At 38.6% G+C, this 20,248-nt stretch overlaps 1 protein-coding gene across 2 annotated transcripts in view; it reads right to left on the reverse strand.

Annotated features, from left to right (window-relative positions):
• Nucleotides 1–20,248, reverse strand: part of USP22 (ubiquitin specific peptidase 22) — a 272,625-nt gene that overhangs the window by 102,245 nt on the left and 150,132 nt on the right. Inside the window, exons 3-4 of one of the 2 annotated variants that reach the window (XM_043966431.1) lie at nucleotides 2,048–2,161; nucleotides 1,461–1,505 (exon numbers count right to left, since the gene is read on the reverse strand). In XM_043966431.1, the coding sequence (XP_043822366.1) occupies nucleotides 1,461–1,505; nucleotides 2,048–2,161 (159 nt within the window). The remainder of the gene's footprint in view (nucleotides 1–1,460; nucleotides 1,506–2,047; nucleotides 2,162–20,248) is intronic. The other variant, XM_043966439.1, reaches the window with a different exon arrangement.

Genomic DNA, 20,248 nt, shown 5'->3' on the forward strand with positions numbered 1-20,248 from the left:
TGTAGCGAACTCCTAGGCCCATGACTTTTAAAACAGGAGAATTTATACAAAATGAGCAGAGACTAAATGAAAGGCATGAAGCTGTGTCTTAGACAAATGCAGAAAAGCACTTTGAGGAGGAAAAGAATGTTATCCTAACATTTCCATGTTCAAAAATCTGGCATCATCTCACTCAGGCTACAGATTGAACTCCTCTAAAAACTACCCAAAGGGATATAAGAGTAAACAGGTGTTTGTTTTTTTAATAGTAGACATAGCTTGGAGACTTTATTAGAGAATCAAGTTAGCCCAGATTTCCTCAATCCATCATGAGTTTTCTAATATTTGGTGAGTATTTCTGTGCTAATCATATTAAAAAATGAAAAGTGACACTGGATAGTGACAGGGCATAAATGAGAATCAGTCTTTTCTGCAGGTCATTTAGACTACATTTAAAGAAAACAAGTACTGTGTAAAGGTGTTTGTTGTCACTGACACTCAGCAAGAGGAGAAGCAGCGTAGCTTGGTGGACAGAGGACTGACCTAATCTCTCCGTTCCACCTCCAAGACTGCTGAGAAAATTCTTAGCTCCAAAGGATTTTTTACCACCTATAAAAAGTGATCCTCAATACCTCACAGACTCCAGGAAGACACAATAAAAAAGATTCAAGTTCTTAGGAACAACTGTTCTTCAATGAGGATATTTTGCTACCACCTCAAACTTGGAAGTCTATTTGGAATGATAAGAATCTTACATCTTTGGATCTATTCCCAGAGTACCATGCTACTTTAAAGCTCTATATTAAAAAAAGAAAAGTCTCAGAAGAGGATCCTATTAGGGACTCTCATTCTGCACCCAACCCCCAAAAGTCTAACACTCAAGAAAGACAGAAAACATGGCCATTCATTTTTAGATGATCAGTCCTGATCATAAATGGCCAACGTTGTCACAATTAGCAATAGTACTGGTATTGCCAACCATATCATTTAATTACATAAAGCAGTAACTAATTCAACTTTACTAAAGAACTGGACAAAATGGTAATTCACCAGTCAAAAATTATTCAGATTTTCTACTTTGTGAATTATCAGAAAATATCTCGTCTACTGAAGCACTGAATACAGACCAAAAGCTGGTTATTCAATTTTTTAAGGGGAAAAAAAAGAAATCAATCACTGAAATCTCACAATGAATTTTGCAGAACATTAAAAAAAAACAACCACACATACTTTAACATCAGTGATAGCACCAGTTTTCAATCTTATATTCCCTAAAAAGGACTGTTTTGGAGCAGCTCAATCATGACAAGGATTTGTCATATGATTATTTTTGTATGTATTCCAAAAATCTCTTTTTGCAAAGACAATGAGCCGCTACTCTAAAGCTGATTTCTTAACCATCATTTTTGCCTAAAAATGGCAGGATAATTCCCCAAAGGGACGCTCATTAGTCAAGTGTGTCATCAGCCCGTGCCTCTTACCTGTCATTGTACACTGGTAGTGAGAAACCACTGTTGGGGTGAAGGCTAAAAAAGAAAAATTAGGGAAAGCAAACTGAATAATAAAACAAATGTGTGCATAGATATTTTCGTGTGTAAATATAACTCTACAAATACATAATTTAGACATGGTTTGTGTATAAGGAAAAGGAGAGTGACAGCAAGTGAGTAATCTCTGTGTATGTGTGTGTAGGCACAATAGATAAAAATCAGACACATATAGAGAAGGCATTTCACGTGAGGGGAACAGACTCATTACCTAAAGCTTAGTTCTAACCCAGGTACTAGGCAGATCATTACATTCTCTACCTGATAAAAATTTCATTTTGGTGACATCATTTTAGCTCGAGACTCTTCTCATTTTTTTAAAGCCATTTTTGCTCCCATTTTGAGCAGTGCATATTTTAAGCAAACAGCCTAACTTCCTAGAAAGCAATGCTACCCATCCCCCAACCTTCACTGCCGGCTCCAGAGATCTCTCTCTTCCCCTTACTGGTTTTCGCCAATGACATGGGAGGGACTAGAATGATTCAGTAACAAATCAGGCAGATACTTAAGGAAAACCAAACCTTGTAATTTCCAAGCTTTCCGTTGTTCTTCTTTGGCAATTTGTTCCATGTCTTTGTCGTATATGTAATCCTGACACATAAAGCAGTATATACCCCCATACAAAAGGTCTATGGCTGCAATGAGAAGAGAGGGAAGGGGAGGGGGAGGAGAGAGACACAAAATGAAATTAGGAATTAAAAGATAACATGTTCTTTAGCTTTTCAGGTCTGAAGGTTCCTATGTTCGACATTCATTCATTCATTCATTCATTCATTCATTCATTCATTCATTCATTCATGGCAATGAGGGTTAAGTCACCTGCCCAAGGTCACACAGCTAGTAAGTGTCAAGTGCCTGAGACCGAATTTGAACTCAGGGCCGGTGCTTTATCCACTGCACCACCTAGCTGGCCCTGACATTTATTTTCAGTCTTGCCTAAAACCTTGTCATGGAAACCTCCCACTAGAGTATTTTTTCTTCCATTTCAATGCAGGTACCCATGCATTGCAGGAGGCAATTTATTTCTGTCATTTCCTGGCTTCTTGCCAATTCTGGTACGACAGAGGAGAAGCCAATCTTACAAATAACCAAATTCTTGAGAATAGTCTGGTACTTTTTACTTTAACATGAAAATGGTATGTAACACATGAGCAAATCTATCATTAACAGCAATAGTGAAAATAGATACTTATGGCTAAGTGATCTGTAATGAATCCATTCATATTTTCTTGGGACTCTCACCACTATAGAACAGCCCAAGAATATAAAGAATATAATGTCTATTTACTCTGACTCCAATAAAAGAAGAATATTTTGAATTGAAGCCATCTAGCTGGTTTTGGAAAATCAAATTTGGTTTCTAGTATGGCTTTATTACTGACCAGATGACCTTTGGGATCAGTGCTGAGATTGTTCTGTGTTGGCTTCCTCTAGAAGGGATAAATTTACCTTATAGGGAACATTAAAAAGATAAATGACATAAACTGTTTTGAGCACAAAATAATGTTAACAGTAAGGCGTTAGTGAATTGGCCTTTGAGATTCCTCATTTGGTCTTCATTTGATGCATACTATGTTTAGTTTATTTTTAAAATTTTCCCATATATATATATATATTGGTGAGGCAATTGGGGTTAAGTGACTTGCCCAGGGTTACATAGCTAGTAAGTATTAAGAGTCTGAGGGTGGATTTGAACTCAGGTCCTCCTGAATCCAGGGCCAGTACTCCATCCACTGCGCCAACTTTTCTAATATTTTTAATAGTTTAAATTGACTTCCTTTAGACTGACAACAAACACAAAATTTCCAGATCTTTAAAATACCATTTTATTTTCTTCAAAAGAAAAACTTCTTACAATTAGGATATGTTAAGTTTCAAACAGAGAGGAAGAGTAGATAGAACAAGGGCCTCAGAGTCAAGTGGGGTCCAGTCCCACTTTAAAAAAAAAATTTTTTTTTAAGTGAGGCAATTGGGGTTAATTGACTTGCCCAGGGTCACACAGCTAGTAAGTGTTAAGTGTCTGAGGCTGGATTTGAACTCAGGTACTCCTGACTCCAGGGCTGGTGCTCTATCCACTGCGCCATCTAGCTGCCCCCAGTCCCACTTTTAACATACGCTGGCTGGGTGACCCTGGTTAAGTTACAAGTCTCAAATGCCCCAGGCAATTCCATAAGAGTGTACTGAGGTTCTTTGTTTAATGAAATCACAGACCCAACCAAAAAATAACAACAATAAAGGTTTAAGCAATTAGACAAAAATATTCTTGTCAAACATTCATTGTCTAAAAACAAAAACATTAAAAAATTAGAAAAAATAATCATGTTAGAATCAAGGCAAAAGACTATATTTTATATAAAGGCAAACATCATTATTTCCCTAAATTGGTATTATTGCTATTATGAAAATGAATGGGTATCCATTGCACTGAATTCCTGTAGCACCACATAATTTCATGCTTAATTGTACAACGTCTTGGATGGTTCTCTAATCTGTAGGCAGGTGTTGTCTGTACCTTCAAGAAAGGGATGCCCCCTCCCCAACACTTCTCTCTGTATCAGAGACAGTAATCTTAGAGATGGAAGGGAATTCCAGAGGTCATCTCTACCCATCCAGACCTTCCTACCATCTCTCCAACAATGATCATCTTGCCTCCAACTGAATACTTCCAATGAAAAGAGCTCATCACCTAAGGCAACCTTTTCACTTCTGAAAGCTCTGTGGGGTGCTTCCTAAATGTTTGTTAATTCTTTAAAAAAGGAGAAAGTGGAGATGTTCATCTTATGAAGCATATGGATTAAAAACAATGATTACACCTAACTAAAGATTTTGTACATTTGTCACTTTATCACAGAGATGTCAAAGTGAATTTGTTGCAGAGGAGGAAGAGCAGCAGCATCTGGTTTGAAGCATACACTAATATTCTGACATACTTTTTCTAACTTTTTTCCAGCTGTTCTTGCTTCAAAGTAAAGTGCTGTCACTTTCACATAGGGGCATGTTCATACCGAAAGAGACTAAAAATGACACTGAGAAAAGCACCTTGAGATGCTTCTAAGGAATTGAGAGGAAACAGTCCCTCAAACAAACATGTCGGGAGGATCTTTGAAAATGAAGCTCAGAGGCCAAAGAATTGATAAAAATATGGGGATGGCTGGATCGAATTACTGTCCACCTATATTTATATATGAATGTTTTCTGGGCTTTTGAAGGCTGTAGCTGAAAAACGTAAATCAAAGAATTATCTGGGGACTTTGTACATAGATGAAATTATCTGTTAAGAGTTTATTCTTTGGGGGGAGCCCCCCCCCGCCCTGCAATGAGGGTTAAGTGACTTGCCCAGGGTCACACAGCTACTAAGTGTCAAGTGTCTGAGGCTGAATTTGAACTCAAGTCCTCCTGAATCCCGGGCTGATGCTTTATCCACTGCGCCATCTAGCTGTTAAGAGTTTATTCTGTGGCAGGCAAATCGCTAGAGATGCAAACAAGACAATCCCAGCCCTCAAGAAGCTTACATTCTAATAGAAGATAACACATAGAAGGGGGGGGGGGGGAGGAGTTAGCAATATGGAATGGTATAAAATTGAATGCAATGCAATGCAAAGGGTAGGGACTTATGGTTCCAGGCAAAATAAGGTGAAAGCTCACCTACCAGAAGCCAAAGTTCCGGGAACAGAGACCAAGGTTCCAAGGTTCCACCGAGGGAAGAGATGGGGATAATGATGATACGTAATCTGTATGTGTCATACAGACAGACTGTGGATCTAGGATTTCTACATCAGTTAGAGAGTGCCTGAGTTACTAAGGCAGATAAGAAGCCAGAGATGGAAAGAATGAGAAGACACAATACCCAGGTGAAGAAGGAAGCAGGTGACTGAGACAGAGAAGCAGAACAGAGGAGAATCAAACTGAATAAGATAAAAGAGCTGACTGAAGTAATGCATAGAGTCTGGAGCTGCAAAAAGTTCATTGGAACCACGAGAATCCTGCTGTGGGAAAAGCTATCTGGGGGTTTCTCTGTATTGCTCTTTAATACTATCCACAGATTGAGAGGTGAGGATTGGCAATCCCTAAAGTTGATCTGGTAGGGCTACGTTGCAGCTAGGAGATGACTAGAAAAAAAAAGGAGAATCTTGTGTGAAGAGTTGGCTGAGCCTACCTGTATTACTCTTTACTAGGATCTACAGCTCCTGAGTCAGGAAACCTCTGACAGTCTCAAGTGCTTTGCCCTTTGTGGTTTCAGAAGAAGGAAGCTCCTCAGAGCCCTGAGGGCAAATCTGAAGAATTTTGCAGTTTCCCAGTTTAAGGGAAGTGCTTGTCAGGAAACTGTGTCAATACTGTTTCCCCACCCAGCCAAGAGGGGCAAGCCTGGAAACCAGAATAACCTTGGTTTAGGGCTACTGTTTCAATGTAAGAATGTAATGCTGCTCTCTACTCAAAGAGCATAATACTGTTCTCTCAGCATGAGATTAGCCAAGAAGTGGTTTTGTCTAATTAGAGATGGGAGAGACTCGGAAAAGGAGCAGGCGATACGTGGCACACAGATTGTTTCTCCAAAAGAAACCACGGGCCTTTAGTGCAGTATTGAGTTACCCCAGGCACGTGGTTTTTTTCCCTACTCCCCTTTTCCCCAAGCAGTAATTAGTAATTGCTATCCTACGTGGTTAAGAGTCAGAAAAGGTGAGCCAGGGACTCTAAATCAAATCCCCAAATGGCGAGTTCTTTTGATTTATACCTGACCCACCCAATTCAATTACTAGTTTTCTGTAATAAACTTTAAAGCATCTATTGTGTTCAAGAGCAATTTTTAAAAATAATTAAGCATCCACTAAATGCAGAGCACTGTGCTAGTCATCTGGACCAATAAAAAGTTTAGGAAAGGGGGCAGGTAGGTGGCACAGTGGATAGAGCACTGGCCCTGGAGTCAGGAGTACCTGAGTTCAAATCCGACCTCAGACACTTAACACTTACTAGCTGTGTGACCCTGGGCAAGTCACTTAACCCCAATTGCCTCACTAAAAAATAAAAATTAAAAAAAAAAAGTTTAGGAAAAAAACAGTCTTTAGGCCAGGATTCTAATAATATTAGCTAACATAGTGCTTGAAAGTTGCAAATTCTTTAAATACATTCTCTTATTTGAGCCTCACAACAACTCAGTATAGTATTATTACTATATATTTATTATATTTATATTTTATTATATTTTTTATTACCTATTTATAGATGAGGAAACAGAGGAGAGGTTAAGTGGCTTATCCAGGGTCTCACAGCTATTAAGTGTCTGTGGCACAATTCACAAGGTATTTTTGACTCCAAGTGAAATACTCTATCCTCTAAACCAACTAGCTACCCTACCTTCAAAGAGCTTGCCTTTTAGGAGAGGCATATGACAGAAATAATTATAGTACAAAATAATATAAATACCTAATGGATAAATGGTAAGAAATCCAAGATATCAATAGCCATATGAAACAATACTCCAAGTCACTAATAATTAGAAATGCAAATTAAAGCAACTCACACCTATCAGGGTTGGCAAAGTTGACAAAGGAAAATGAAGAATGCTGGAGGGACACTGGGAAAACATTAATGTACTGTTGGTAGAGCTGTGAACAGTTTGGCCATTCTGGAAAGCAATTTGCCCAAAATTAAATTGTGCATATACCATTTGATCCGGCAATACTATTACTATGCCTATACCCCAAAGAGATTCAAGAGAGAGAGAGCAAAGGGACTTAAAAGTACAAAAACACTGAGAGCAGCTCTTTTTGTGGTAGCAAATAACAGGAAAGTATGGACTTGTCCACTGATTGTGGAATGACTGCATTATAATATGTGAAGGTAATGAAATACTGAATGAATGGAATGATGAAGAAATGAAAATGGGATGGTTTCTGAGAAATCTGGGAAAATTTTATGAACTGACGCTGAGTGAAGTGGGCAGTACCAAGAAAACAATCAGGGATACTATAGAGATAGCTCTGAAATACTTAAGAATTGTGAGCAGTACAATGATCAACCATGATTCCAGGGACTAAAGAATAAGGATGTTATTCACCTCCTAGTAGAAAGGTGATGGACTCAGAACACTGAATGAAACCTTTTTTGGTACATGTTCAATGTGGGAATTTGTTTTGCTTAACCATGCATGGTTTTTTAAAAAGCAGTTTTCTTTCCCCAAAGCTAGAGGAAGTTGGGGAAAAGAGATCTTTGTTAATAAAATAAACATTTTAAAATCAAATAATGACCAGGATAGAGTGCAAAGGACAAATGTAGAGGACCAGTGTAAACAAAGTGCTGCCTGGGAAGAGCAGATCAATACTGAAGGGTCTGAAAAAGGCTTCATGGAAGAGGTAATACCTGATTTGGGCTTTTCAAGATAGGTAGGAAATCAACGACCGGAGACAGGGGAAGGAGAAGAGGGTATTCCTGGTATAGGGAATATATGAGCAAAGGGAAAGATTGATAAAGGATGTAGCTTGTATAGAGATAGCAAGCAGTTTAGCTGAACTTGAATAATAACAGCTAGCATTTATATAACCTTGCAAAGTGCTTTACAGATATTAACTCATTGATTGTCACAGCAATTTCATAAGACAGGTGTTAATACCTCTATTTTACAGATAAGGAAACCGAGACATGGGTATTAAATGACTTGCCAAGGATCACAGAGCTAGTAAGTTTCTAAGTCGGTACATTGTGATTCGGGACAAGTGACAAGTAATAGCCTGGCTGCCCACTATCCAGTTCAGGATCACAGATCCAGGGTGGACTGAGAAGGGAACGTTGTTTACAAGGGATGAAATTCCAGGGTATAGAAGCCCTGGGCTTAGTACCTAGAAAGGAGGAAGTTCAGAAGCAAGCATCTAGGGTGAGTCTTAGACCCCAGGGGAAGATCAGGGTCTAAATTCTAGCCTCCTGGCCAGTCTGAAGCCTGCAGAGCAATACCCTGGGCAGGAATCCCAGTCTGAAGGGCAGCCTACAATTCTATCACTAGGAACCAATGAAACTTTCCATTTGACTAATAGGGGCTGAATCCAGCAGCAGTCTATTACTAGGTCAGGCACTTCCAGAGGTTAGACTCTGAAGGGAGCAATGAGACTCTGGAAGGAAGAATGGAAACAAGCAGATTTAAAGCACTTATGATGTGCCAGGCACTGGACTAAGTGCCTTTCAAATATTTATTTATTTAATCCTTAATACTCTCCTGGGAGATAGGTGTTATTCTTAACCCCATTTTACAATTGTGGAAACTAAGGTCATTATTAGAGATTAAATGACTTTCCCAGGGTCACAGAGCTAATAAATTTTAGAGGCTACATTTGAACTTGGGTTTTCTAGACTACAGGCTCAATGCTTTATCCACTGGCACCACCTAGTGGTCTTTTTGTCCTGGATCAGATCATTTTGGAAGCACTGAAAGCTTTCACATTTTCAGTCTGTCCCTAAAATAACACAAAATTCAATATCCTAAAAAAGTGGCAACAGGCCCAGCCCTGACCTTCCCTACAGAAGTGCTGCAGAGCTCAGTCCTAAAATCAAATCCAAAGTTAGGAAGTAAGCTAAAAGGATGAACAAACAAAAAAAAGATTCCCATCACAAAGAGATATTAGGGCAGCAGAAAAGCTCAAGACACAAACCCAGAAGAAAATAACTTCAAAATATCTACAAGCAAAGCTTCGAAGAAAAATGCAGCTTGGATACAAACAACTAGAATTCTGAGAAGAGATGGAAGCAAGAGTTTTTTAAAAAGTAAATGAAATGGAGAAGAAAATTGGAAAATAAATGAGAGCTATGGAAGAAAGAAATGGAAAGAGAATTAACAGATTGGCACAAGAGATACAAAACTTTGCCCAAGCAACAAACTCAGAAAATTAGAATGGATCAAATTGAAGCTAATGACTCCATAAAACAATAAGATATTAAAACAAAGTCAAAAGACTGAAAAAAAAAAGGAAAAGAAAGTAATAACAAAAACAACTGACCCAGAAAACAGACCAAGGAGAAAAAAATTTAAGAATCACTGAACTATCTGAACACCAAGAGCCTTAACATTCCATTTCAAAAAATCTGTAAAGAAAATTGCTCAGATAATTTAGAGCCAAAAGACAGTAGAAATACAAAGAATTCTTAAATCATCTCCTGAAAAAAATTCCCAAATAAAAACTCCCAGGAACATCATTCAATGACAAAAATTTTTTTTTTTCAAGCAGCCAAAAAGAAACAATTCAAATACCAAGGAATCACAGGCAGGATCACACATGATTTAGCCTTTAAAAAGGAGCAGAGAATTTGAAATGTGATATTCCAGAAGGCAAAGGATATGAGCTTACAGCCAAGAATAGCAAAACTTGAGTATAATGCTATAAGGGGGGAAAAAAATGAACCTTTAATTAAGTGAAGACTTCCAAATATTCCTGATAAAAAGATGAGAGTTGTGAAGAAACTCTTTAGTTCAAATGCAGGAGTGAAGAGAATACATAAAAAGGCAAAAAGAAGAGGCTAAAAAGTATAAACTGTTTACATTCAAATATGAGATGACAAATGTGTCCCCTGAGAACCTTATCATCATTTTAGGGGTTAGAAAGGAAATCTAATAGACAAGGTGTGGGAGTGGGTCTGTTAAATCTTGATGATCTTATGAGAAGAATGGAAAGAAAGGGGAAGAAAAGGAAGGTTAGGGCAAGTAGATATCTATCCAAGTAAAGAGGAGATGGTGACAGTGAGGTTTTGGAGAGCAGCTGACACTTCAATCCCACTCTCATCTGAACTGGTTAAGGGAAGAATGAATACAGACACACATACACAGTCAGGGACAGAAATACATTTTATTTAATAGGGAAATAGGAGGGAAAAGGGAAGGGGGAAGGGGATTTAGAAGAAGGGTAGATGAAAGAACTAATCCTAAGCAAAACAAACTTTAAGGATGTTCACTTCACTCCCGCTGATCTTTATCTTCTTCTGTCTATTGAATGTTTCTGTCTATAAATATGACCGTGTCTCCCCCATTCTCAAAAAAGCCTTCACTTGATTCATCTCTCCCTATTATCATCCATCTCTAAGTCTAGTTTCTGACCACATCACTGACCTGAAAAAGACAGGTGAAGAAAGAGCAGACACAGAGGCCCAAGGGTTTCCACACCAGCCACGTCTTCATTTCTCAGCAGGCTGCACACCCTTGTACCCTCTCTTCTCTCCCTCTCCCCGAGTTCTTTTTTGGCAGGTTGTTTTCCCCTATTAGACTGTGAGCTCACTGAGGAGGGACTGTTTTTTGCCTGCCTTTGTATCCCCAGCACTTGGGGCAGTTAATTGGCACATGGTAAGTGCTTAATAAATGGTACAGTATAAAGAACTTGGACTTCCTTCAAATGGAATTATTGGAAGCCTCTAATGATACGAATCAAATTAGGTTTTCTAAAACACCAGATGGTGTCTTAGTTGATGCATGGAAATAACAGGGCTTCATGGGTATTTTATGTTCATGAAGAATGGGCTGGACATTAAGGTAAAAGAGGAAAACAATTCCTTACAGCAGAAAAGTCTTAAGGGTGATCAGCTTATTCAAGCAAGAATGAAAAAGAACTTAATGGAGTAAATAATAGGCAGGCAGTAGATACTCCAATCCAATTTGAATGGATTTCATGAATTGTTCTAACATTTGATTAAATACCAACTCCACTATATATTCTAGAATACATCATTATTGAGAACAGTTCTTTGGGACAAAGCATTAGAACACTCAAAGAACTAGACTAAGTAGAAAGACTTGATTGTTACAGAGAAAGGAAAAAATAGGACTAACAATTCTAAAACAAGCCAGCTACTTGATTAAGGGGGAAAATTTTTGTTTTAACAGTGGGGTAGGTCTTTTTTTTCTCTCCCTGGGTGTGGGTGGTTATGTTCATTAGGTTCTGTTCTTGAATAGGTGAGTATTTGGTTTTGTTTTAAATAAAAGTTAACTTCGCAGTGGATAAAGCACCAACCCTGGATTCAGGAGGACCCGAGTTCAAATCCGACCTCAGACACTTCACTCTAGCTGTGTGACTCTGGACAAGTCACTTAACCCAACTGCCCCACAAAAATAAAAAATAAAAGTTAACTTGAGAGAACTTAAATATTCAATTGGATAAATGTTCTCTATTATCTTTATCAGGGAAATAATCAGGTCTTTAAGAAGGGAAACTGCTTTGTACTGCTTCAAATATCATCAAGCATTTATTAAGTGCTTACTTTGATCTAGGGCAATGGGTGTGGCAAGAATTATAAATGAAGATATAAATACTTAAAAGTTGAGAAAAAACTTCCAATAATCATCCTTTTTAAAAAGCAGGGTCATTGGTTTTTTTATGCCAGTATTATTAAAAAGTCCTATTAAAAGGGTTCTATTCTATCTAACTGCAATAGATCAAAAATAATTATTCACCTTTCACCAGATTGAAAAGGGAATCCTGAGAGGGAGTGATTCCTTAAAAGGATTGGTTAAAGGAAGATATTTCTCTAAGAATACATTAACACTAGCATTATTTTTATTCTGTTTGGCACATCAAAAACCATAAACAAAATATCTTTGCTTTACTTTATAGAGGAATTTCATCTTTTATTTCAGTCTGTCAATCAACAAGCATTTAATCACTAAATTTTCACAGTTAACATTAAATGTAAGCTAGAAGTTGCTTGGGAGACACAGAACTCCAGTTTGAGTTTGATAAGAATAGAGGTCTGGCCAGGCCTCAAGTACCAAAAGCGAAGGTATCATCAAGCCATTCCTACCTCATACTGTGCTGTTCAAGTCCCTCAGATGGCCTCCATAAATACTCTAGTAGCTAATTATGTGCTATTTATAAACACGTTCACATGTTTTCACAGTGTAATTCCATAATCATCAGGCAAGCCTCAATTTAGGCCTCTCATGCTTCACTAGTGAAGAATTAGGAACAGCAAACACCTAATTTTTTTTAATGGTCTTACTCAGATCTGCTGAAATCACTGAACATTACCTGGAACCCAGAAGAATTTGGCCAAGAGGATATCAAGGATCTATTGTGATTTAGGTGTTCCCTGTGAGAAAGCTAAGTTTCTAGCTCAAAGTATACTTTTTAAATCTCCAAAGATTCTTCTTCTTCTTCTTTTTTTGCGGGGTAATGGGGGTTAAGTGGCTTGCCCAGGGTCACACAGCTAATTAAGTGTCAGGTGTCGGAGACCAGATTTGAACTCAGATCCTCCTGAATCTAGTGCTTTATCCATTGTGCCACCTAGCTGCCCCAAAGATGATTCATTTTTCAAAAAGCCAACAGAAATAATGACAAATTATAATGCTGTTCTAGGGAATGAATCTGGAAGAAGTTGTTCCTTTGCATTCACTTTTAGCCTTCTCTTTTTTCTATCCCTGAAGAGGGATAAACTCATTCAAACCAAAGAATTGGTGACTCAGTATTCCTCAATTCAGGAGAAGCTGACAAGTCATTTCTCGATATCCCCTTTCTATTCAGCACCTAATTCTCTCTTCTAACACAGAAACACAGATACGAAAAATCTGACCATCTATGTCTGCAAACATGCAACACATTCTGCAACTGTAGGCTCCAACCTCTCTACCAAGGAAGGAAAGTGTGTTTCACTATCTCTTCTCTAAAACTAAGACTGGCCAGTGGAATGAAACTGACAGTAGCTGTATACATGTATGCTTCTCTAGGGTCCTGTATTTGAAAGTCAAATTTTCTATTCAGTTCAGGTCTTTTCATCACAAATACCTGAAAGTCCTCTTTTTCATTAAAGTCCCATTTTTCCCTCTGTAAGATTATATTCAATTTTGCTGGGTAGGTGATTTTTGGTTGTAATCCCAATTCCTTTGCCCTCTGGAATATCAGAGTCCACGCCCTCTGATCCTTTAATGTAGAAGCTGATAGATCTTGTGCTATCCTGACTGTGGTTCCATGGTACTTGAATTGTTTCTTTCTGGCTGCTTGCAATATTTTCTCCTTGACTCAGGAGTTATGAAATTTGGCTCTAATATTTCTGGGAGTTTTCATTTTGGGATTTCTTTCTGGAGGTTATCAGTGGATTCTTTCAATTTCTATTTTACCTTCTGCTTCTAGTGTATGTATGTATGTATGCATGCATGCATGCATGCATCTGGTTATCTTTGATCAGTAACATTTCCAAGGCTCTTCTGTCACTTTTAGATCTTTAAACAACATCATCTTACTTATTATAGTTTTTTGTTGTGGTGGTGGTGGGTTTTTTAGTGAGGCAATTGGGGTTAAGTGACTTATTTATAATATATATATATATATATATATATATATATCTTAATCCTATCATAATGTAAACTTTATATAAATGGAAAAATAGATACATAGTTCAGTAGTTAAATGTTCTCCATCACCTGTTTTTGGTATTAATGATGTCTAAGACTTTTTTGATGCCTATCATCATATCCTCTTTCAGCCACAATGTGATTTGTTTCCTCAACACTCACACTTATATCTTTCCTATGTATAAAATTGGTTTAATCCAGATCCTTTTCCCATCTTTGCTCTTTTTAGTGTGATATCTATCTCCTCTATAAGAATATCTGGGTATGGGGCGGCTAGGTGGCACTGTGCCCTGGCCCTGAAGCCAGGAGGACTTGAATTCAAATCTTACCCCAGATACTTACTAGCTGTGTGACCCTGGGCAAGTCATTTAACCCCAATTGCCTTAAACATCTGGAGCCATCTCCAGGCCTCCTGTTGTCTATCTTGCCACTGGACCCAGGTGGCTGTGGAGGAGAAAGTGAGGTTGGTGACTTTGCACAGCCCTCCCTCCCTTAAATCCAATTCACTGCATGTCATGACATCACCTCAATGGCATGGTCCTCTTCAAGAACGAAGGACAAACAAGAACAACAACATCTGGGACTGTGATTTTATAATCGAGGTATGGTGCTTCTATGATGGCGTAAAAGAGTATATCACAAAAATGGGATGGAGGGAAATATAGTTACTATGGGGAAAAAAATTGTTTCTCTGACATCCTCAGTGTTTAGGAGGACATTACTTCGTCTCTATTATGACGGATGATTAATTGGATCCCTACTCTATTCCAATCAATTTGATGTGATTCCATAGGGGTGCTGTCTGTAAATTCTGATACTTTTTTTTTTGGTGAGGCATTTGGGGTTAAGTGACTTGTCCAGGGTCACACAGCTAGTAAATGTCAAGTGTCTGAGGCCGAATTTGAACTCAGGTCCTCCTGACTCCAGGGCCAGTGCTCTACCCACTGTACCACCTAGCTGCCCCTAAGTTCACTTTCTTAATCAAAGGAAGCTAATTAGAGGACCTCCACCATTTTTCTTCCTTGTTACAGTGACCAAGTGTAATGCGGCTGAGGTGACAATTATATGGAAAGCCTCCCGGCTATTTTTGTTGTCAACCCTCTATTGCCCAACATGAGGAGATGACCATGAGTACTTGGTCAATAAGTGATCCTAGTTGCGGGACTGTGGCCTATCCTTCTATCATGTACCATGCTGGCCCATGTAGATGTTTTGACACCCGTGTACCAGCCCAATTCCATGAGCCTGCTCATCTGCTTGGTAGGACCTCCTGAAAGGTCAAGATAGGTTTGTTAAGGTCTGGCTTTGTCAACCAATGAGACTATATTTTGTGTAGACTCTCCTAGAGGACCACAGGCTAGGTCTTTCAAAATAGTGTTAACCTAGAAATTAATGAAACAATCAATATCAATAGTAAGACATAAGGCAAATATCGTGACGTTATAACAAAAAGGCCATAACTATTTGAATTTGTAGTAGTATGGAAAGGGGGAGACAAGGAAGAATCTAAATATATAAGCATAGGTAATATATTTCCAAGGGAATTGTTTGTTGTTGTTTGTCCTTTCTCCAAGGGGACTACAGACATCAGAAAGATGACATCTGGACTTGCAAATGCAAGCAGGGCTGTGCAGTCACCAGCCTCACTCTCTGCTCAGAAGCCATCTGGGTCCAGTGGCAAGATACAGACCAGGAGGACTAAAGATGACTCCAGAAGCAGTGGGAGACCTTGGCCTCTTTAAGCTAAGGTCCTTCCCAGGTCTCAGTCAGTCTAAGACAATGCCCATTCTAAGATTAAGGCTAGGAAAGAAATGAGGCAAAAAAAAAAAAAAAAAAAAAAAGAGCCTCTTTTACCTACCCCCACCCAAATCAATCTAAGAGGGAAAGACCCTCAGGGTTTCCCTTCCAAAACAAACAATTGCTATTCACACTCTTTCTGAGCCATCAGAACCTAAGCAATGACCAAGTGAGACTTGGGCCAGAACCTCTTCCTGGCCAAAGAAAACCAGAGTGATGTGGATTAATGCAAGGTTTAGTAATTCCATTTGAATCCCAGCAGATTTTATCAAAGCCTGGTTTCCTGATGCTGTATTTCAAGAAGTCATAAATAAAAACTAAATGGGCAAGAGAGTTAAAATTGCGTCAATTTTTTTAAACTGAAAAAAAAAATATGTAGGGAAGAGAAAAAAATAAATCTAGCACGTGAACCCCAAGATATCTTACAAGGTTTTAGTGACCAAAACTTATATTCCTTTGGGTAGAACACCCACAAGTAAGGATATGATTCCCTATGTGGACAGAGGCTCCAAGGGAATTAATGTTAAAATTTAGAGAATAATTGCCTGCAGGACAAAAGTGGATTATTCACTTTTAACTTTAGTTTAACTGCCTCACTCTCTGAATACAAACTCAGTGTTTCTAAGTCATCCACTTAGAAATTCCATAGTCTAGTAACTATGAAGGCCACGGGTGGAGCATAAGATTTACATGTGTTTGTGATTCAAATGTGGTCAAATAACTTAATGCATACAAATCAGTAACAATGGAAGGGGAGGAGTTTCTGGTAGACAAGCCTTAAGGATTGATTACTGTTTTACCTGGCCAAAAAACACGGCTTCCCTAGCAAATACTCTCCCTTTGCCTGTTAGTCGAAATTTATCAAATAAAGAATTATGCTTTCCCTTTCCTGAAAAAAAGCTAAGCTCACAACTTGAAATCATTCATCTATCCTGTACCATAGCTACACAGAACAGAGCTGAGCATGATGAAGGAAGCAAAAGAGGTCTTTAAGCAGGCCAAAATCCATGCAGTAAAATTCATGTGCTTTACTAATTGAGGTGATCTCCAGCAACACGGCAAAATGGAAAAAGCAATAGATCTGAGTGGAGTGACCTTTTACCACATGTAGGTTCAGACCACTGAGTCCCTGCAATTGAACTTCTCATATAAAATGAGATGGCAAGTTTGACTATGACCCATTTCCCTCCCTAACTCAGTGGGCTGCTGTGAAAAAAAAGTTCTCTGTAAAACATCATATGCTACTAATAATTTATCTAGAATTCCTAATGAGATTCATTATCTGGTTTCCCCAGCTCACAAGAGATTAGAATCAGAAAAACAGAAGTGTTATTTTAAAGCCAGATACACGACAGTAATATTTAATAACAATTAATAAAAAAAAAAAGATTTAAAAAAAACTGTACAAATCAAACTAAATAACTCAACTATGATCAGTATATTCTATTTAGGAAGACAGGGAAGAGGTAAATATTAGAAAGTTTTCTATTTAATGCTAATAATTAAAAGGCAAAGTTCTTCAAGGGTAAACTTCAGTTGACAGGAAAATTTGCTTATGAGTTTTTTGTTTTAAAAGAAAAATTATCCATTAACAAGCATATTTTCTCTCCTACCTCCTTTCCTCACCTCTGTGAAAATGGATATCTGTATTTGCTATCAGAACAACTGTCTTTATTGGCTAACACACCAACAATCCTTTGCATGACCAAGAGTAAACCCAGATGGACTTGCAGGGAATCAGTAACCCTGAAGCTAGAAGCCAATCAAAGACTTATCTGCAGGATATGCATACGGATATTGACCTTATCTTCAGCTATTCCCAAACTTTCCCCCCTCCTTTTTTTCTTTTTTGCAGGGCCATGAGGGTTAAGTGACTTGTCCAGGGTCACACAGCTAGTGTCAAGTGTCTAAGGCTGGATTTGAACTCAGGTCCTCCTGGATCCAGGGCCTGTGTTTTATCCACCTAGTTGCTCCCTATTCCCAAACTTTCAAACAATCCTTTTTCTTTTTGCTTATCACCAAGAATGCCTGCGGATCTGTGTATCAAAGGCCCTCCCCCCATTACCTCCCCCACCTCAATCCACCCCCTACATCCCCCCAGGCCCTCCCCCCATTACCTCCCCCACCTCAATCCACCCCCTACATCCCCCCAAGCCTTTCTAAGCCCACCTTTCCTCTAAATTCCTTACCTGTCTTTGTTTAAACTTTATATGAACTCTTGCAATATATTGTGTGCTATCTGGAAAATAGGCTGGATGGCACTGATGATCATGTTAGATTTTCTTGCCTGCTTAATAAAACCTTTTAATTTTTACAGGCCTTGTCTTTCTTTCTTTTTAAAATCTCTTTCGGAGTACCAATCTAGTAGTAGTATCGCTAGGTCTAAGAGTATGTATGGTTTTATAGTCCTCTGGCCATAGTTGCAAATTGCTCTACAGAATGTTTGAATCAGTTTACAACTTTGGGTTTTTGTTTTTTTTTTAAGTGAGGCAATTGGGGTTAAGTGACTTGCCCAGGGTCACACAGCTAGTAAGTGTTAAGTGTCTGAGGCCAGATTTGAACTCAGGTACTCCTGACTCCAGGGCCGGTGCTTTATCCACTGCGCCACCTAGCCACCTTATCAGTTTACAACTTTACCAAGAGTGTATTAATGTCTCATTTCCCCCATATCCCCCACAACGATTTTTCATTTTCCTCTGCTGTCCTATTATCCAATCCAATGGTTGTGAGGTGATACCCAGAATTGTTTTGACCCAAATCTCTCTAATCAATAGTGAGAGCATTTTTTCATATAGATGGCTTTGATTATTTCATCTGAAAACTTCATGTCTTTTGATCACCTATCAGTTGGGGAATTGTCTTTCTCTGGTTTCCTTCCCTGGTCTTCCCATTTGAGGAAGGAGAGATCTAAATTGCATTTAAAGAGCCTTGCTTTGGTTTACAACTCAAAAAGAAAAACAAAACCTTAGTAACAAATGGCAAAGTGAAGCAAAACAGAAGATGCACCTGACTGAATCCCAATTTGGAAAGCCAAGAAAAAGTCACTGAATCATTTTGTGGCCCAGGTCAGCACAGGGAGACAGAGAGAGGTCTCCAGATACTGAGGATGAGATCTGGTCAGGAGCTTGGAGCCTCCCAAAGCATTAATAGCACTCAGGCCCTAAGAAAGATGAGGGCACAACCTCATGGCACTCTGTGGAACAGGTGCCAACTGGTAGCTTTGTAATTTATTATCCAGTTCTGAGTCACAAATCTAGGTCAGACTGACATTCTGGAATATAAGATGGCTCCAGAGCCTAAGCAGAATACTGGAACAAATTCAGAATCAAGCAGCAGCTGTATGGCTCAGAGCCCAAGAACAGAGCAGGGTCACAATTTCAACTCCCAGCCCAGTCTGAAGCCTGCAGAGGACTAAACAGGGTAGGAATCCCAGACTTACAGTCTTGTCACTGTGAAATGGCAGAGCTGCCCAACAGGCTGATAGTGGCTGAGTATAGCACTGGTCTACTGAAACTTAAAGGAGACAAGCCCCATAACTTTGTAGGGATCAAACCAGGGCACGGCGATCAGACTTGGCCCTGGATGAGACCACTTTGAGTACTGAGTACTCAAAAGTCTGCAGGTTCCATGTCTGTTGCTGAGATGCTGAAATAACACATTCGACATCCCAAAAAAGGAGTAACAGGACCACCCCAGATTTTCCCTCCAGAAGTGCTGGAGAGCCTAGCCCTACCTTCACATCCAAGTCAGGAAGAAGGCTGAAAGAATGAACAAACTCTACCATAAAGTAGATGATGGCAGGGAAGTTCAAGATGCAAACCTAGAAGAGAATAACTCTAAAATATGCAACAGCAAAGCCTCAGAGAAAAACACAGCTTAGGTACAAACTCAGCAAGAATTCATGGATGAGAAGAACATTGTATACCATAACAGCAACATTGTGTGATGTTTTGCTGTGATAGACTTGGCTCTTCTCAGCAATACAATGATCTAATACAATGTCAAAGGACTCATGATGGAAAATTCTATACACATCCAGAAAAAGAACGGTGGAGGCTGAATGCAGACTGAAGCATACTATTTTTAGTTTTTTGTATTTTTTTAAAAAATTCTTTCTTGAGGTTTTCCCCTTTTGTTCTGATTCTTCTTTCACAAGATGACTAATGTGGAAATGTTTAATGTGATGGTACATATATAACCTCTGTCAGATTGCTTGCTGTATTGGGGAGGGGGTAGGGAAGGGAAGGAGGGAGAAAAATTTGGAACTCAAAATCTTGTAGAAATGAATGATGAAAACTATCTTTTACATGTAACTGAAAAAATACTATTAAGATTGAAAAAAAAGAATTCATGGATGATATAAAGAAAAAGTATTTTTAAAAAGAGATTAACAATGTTTTTATAAATGAAATAAGAGTGCTAGAGAAAAAAAACTGAAAATAAACAAGAGCAAAAGAAGAAAGAATCAGAAAGGTGATAAACAGTTTACATAAGAAATGCAAAACCTTGTCCAAGCAACAAACTCTCTGAAGATCTGAATGGACCAAATAGAAGCTAATGAAACATGCTACCTCCAGATGGGGAGACTTAGTACAAAAGGAGATTTCTTTTT

This window comes from Dromiciops gliroides, chromosome 1 (genome assembly GCF_019393635.1).
Source record: "Dromiciops gliroides isolate mDroGli1 chromosome 1, mDroGli1.pri, whole genome shotgun sequence".
In the NCBI taxonomy this organism is placed as follows: Eukaryota; Metazoa; Chordata; class Mammalia; order Microbiotheria; family Microbiotheriidae; genus Dromiciops; species Dromiciops gliroides.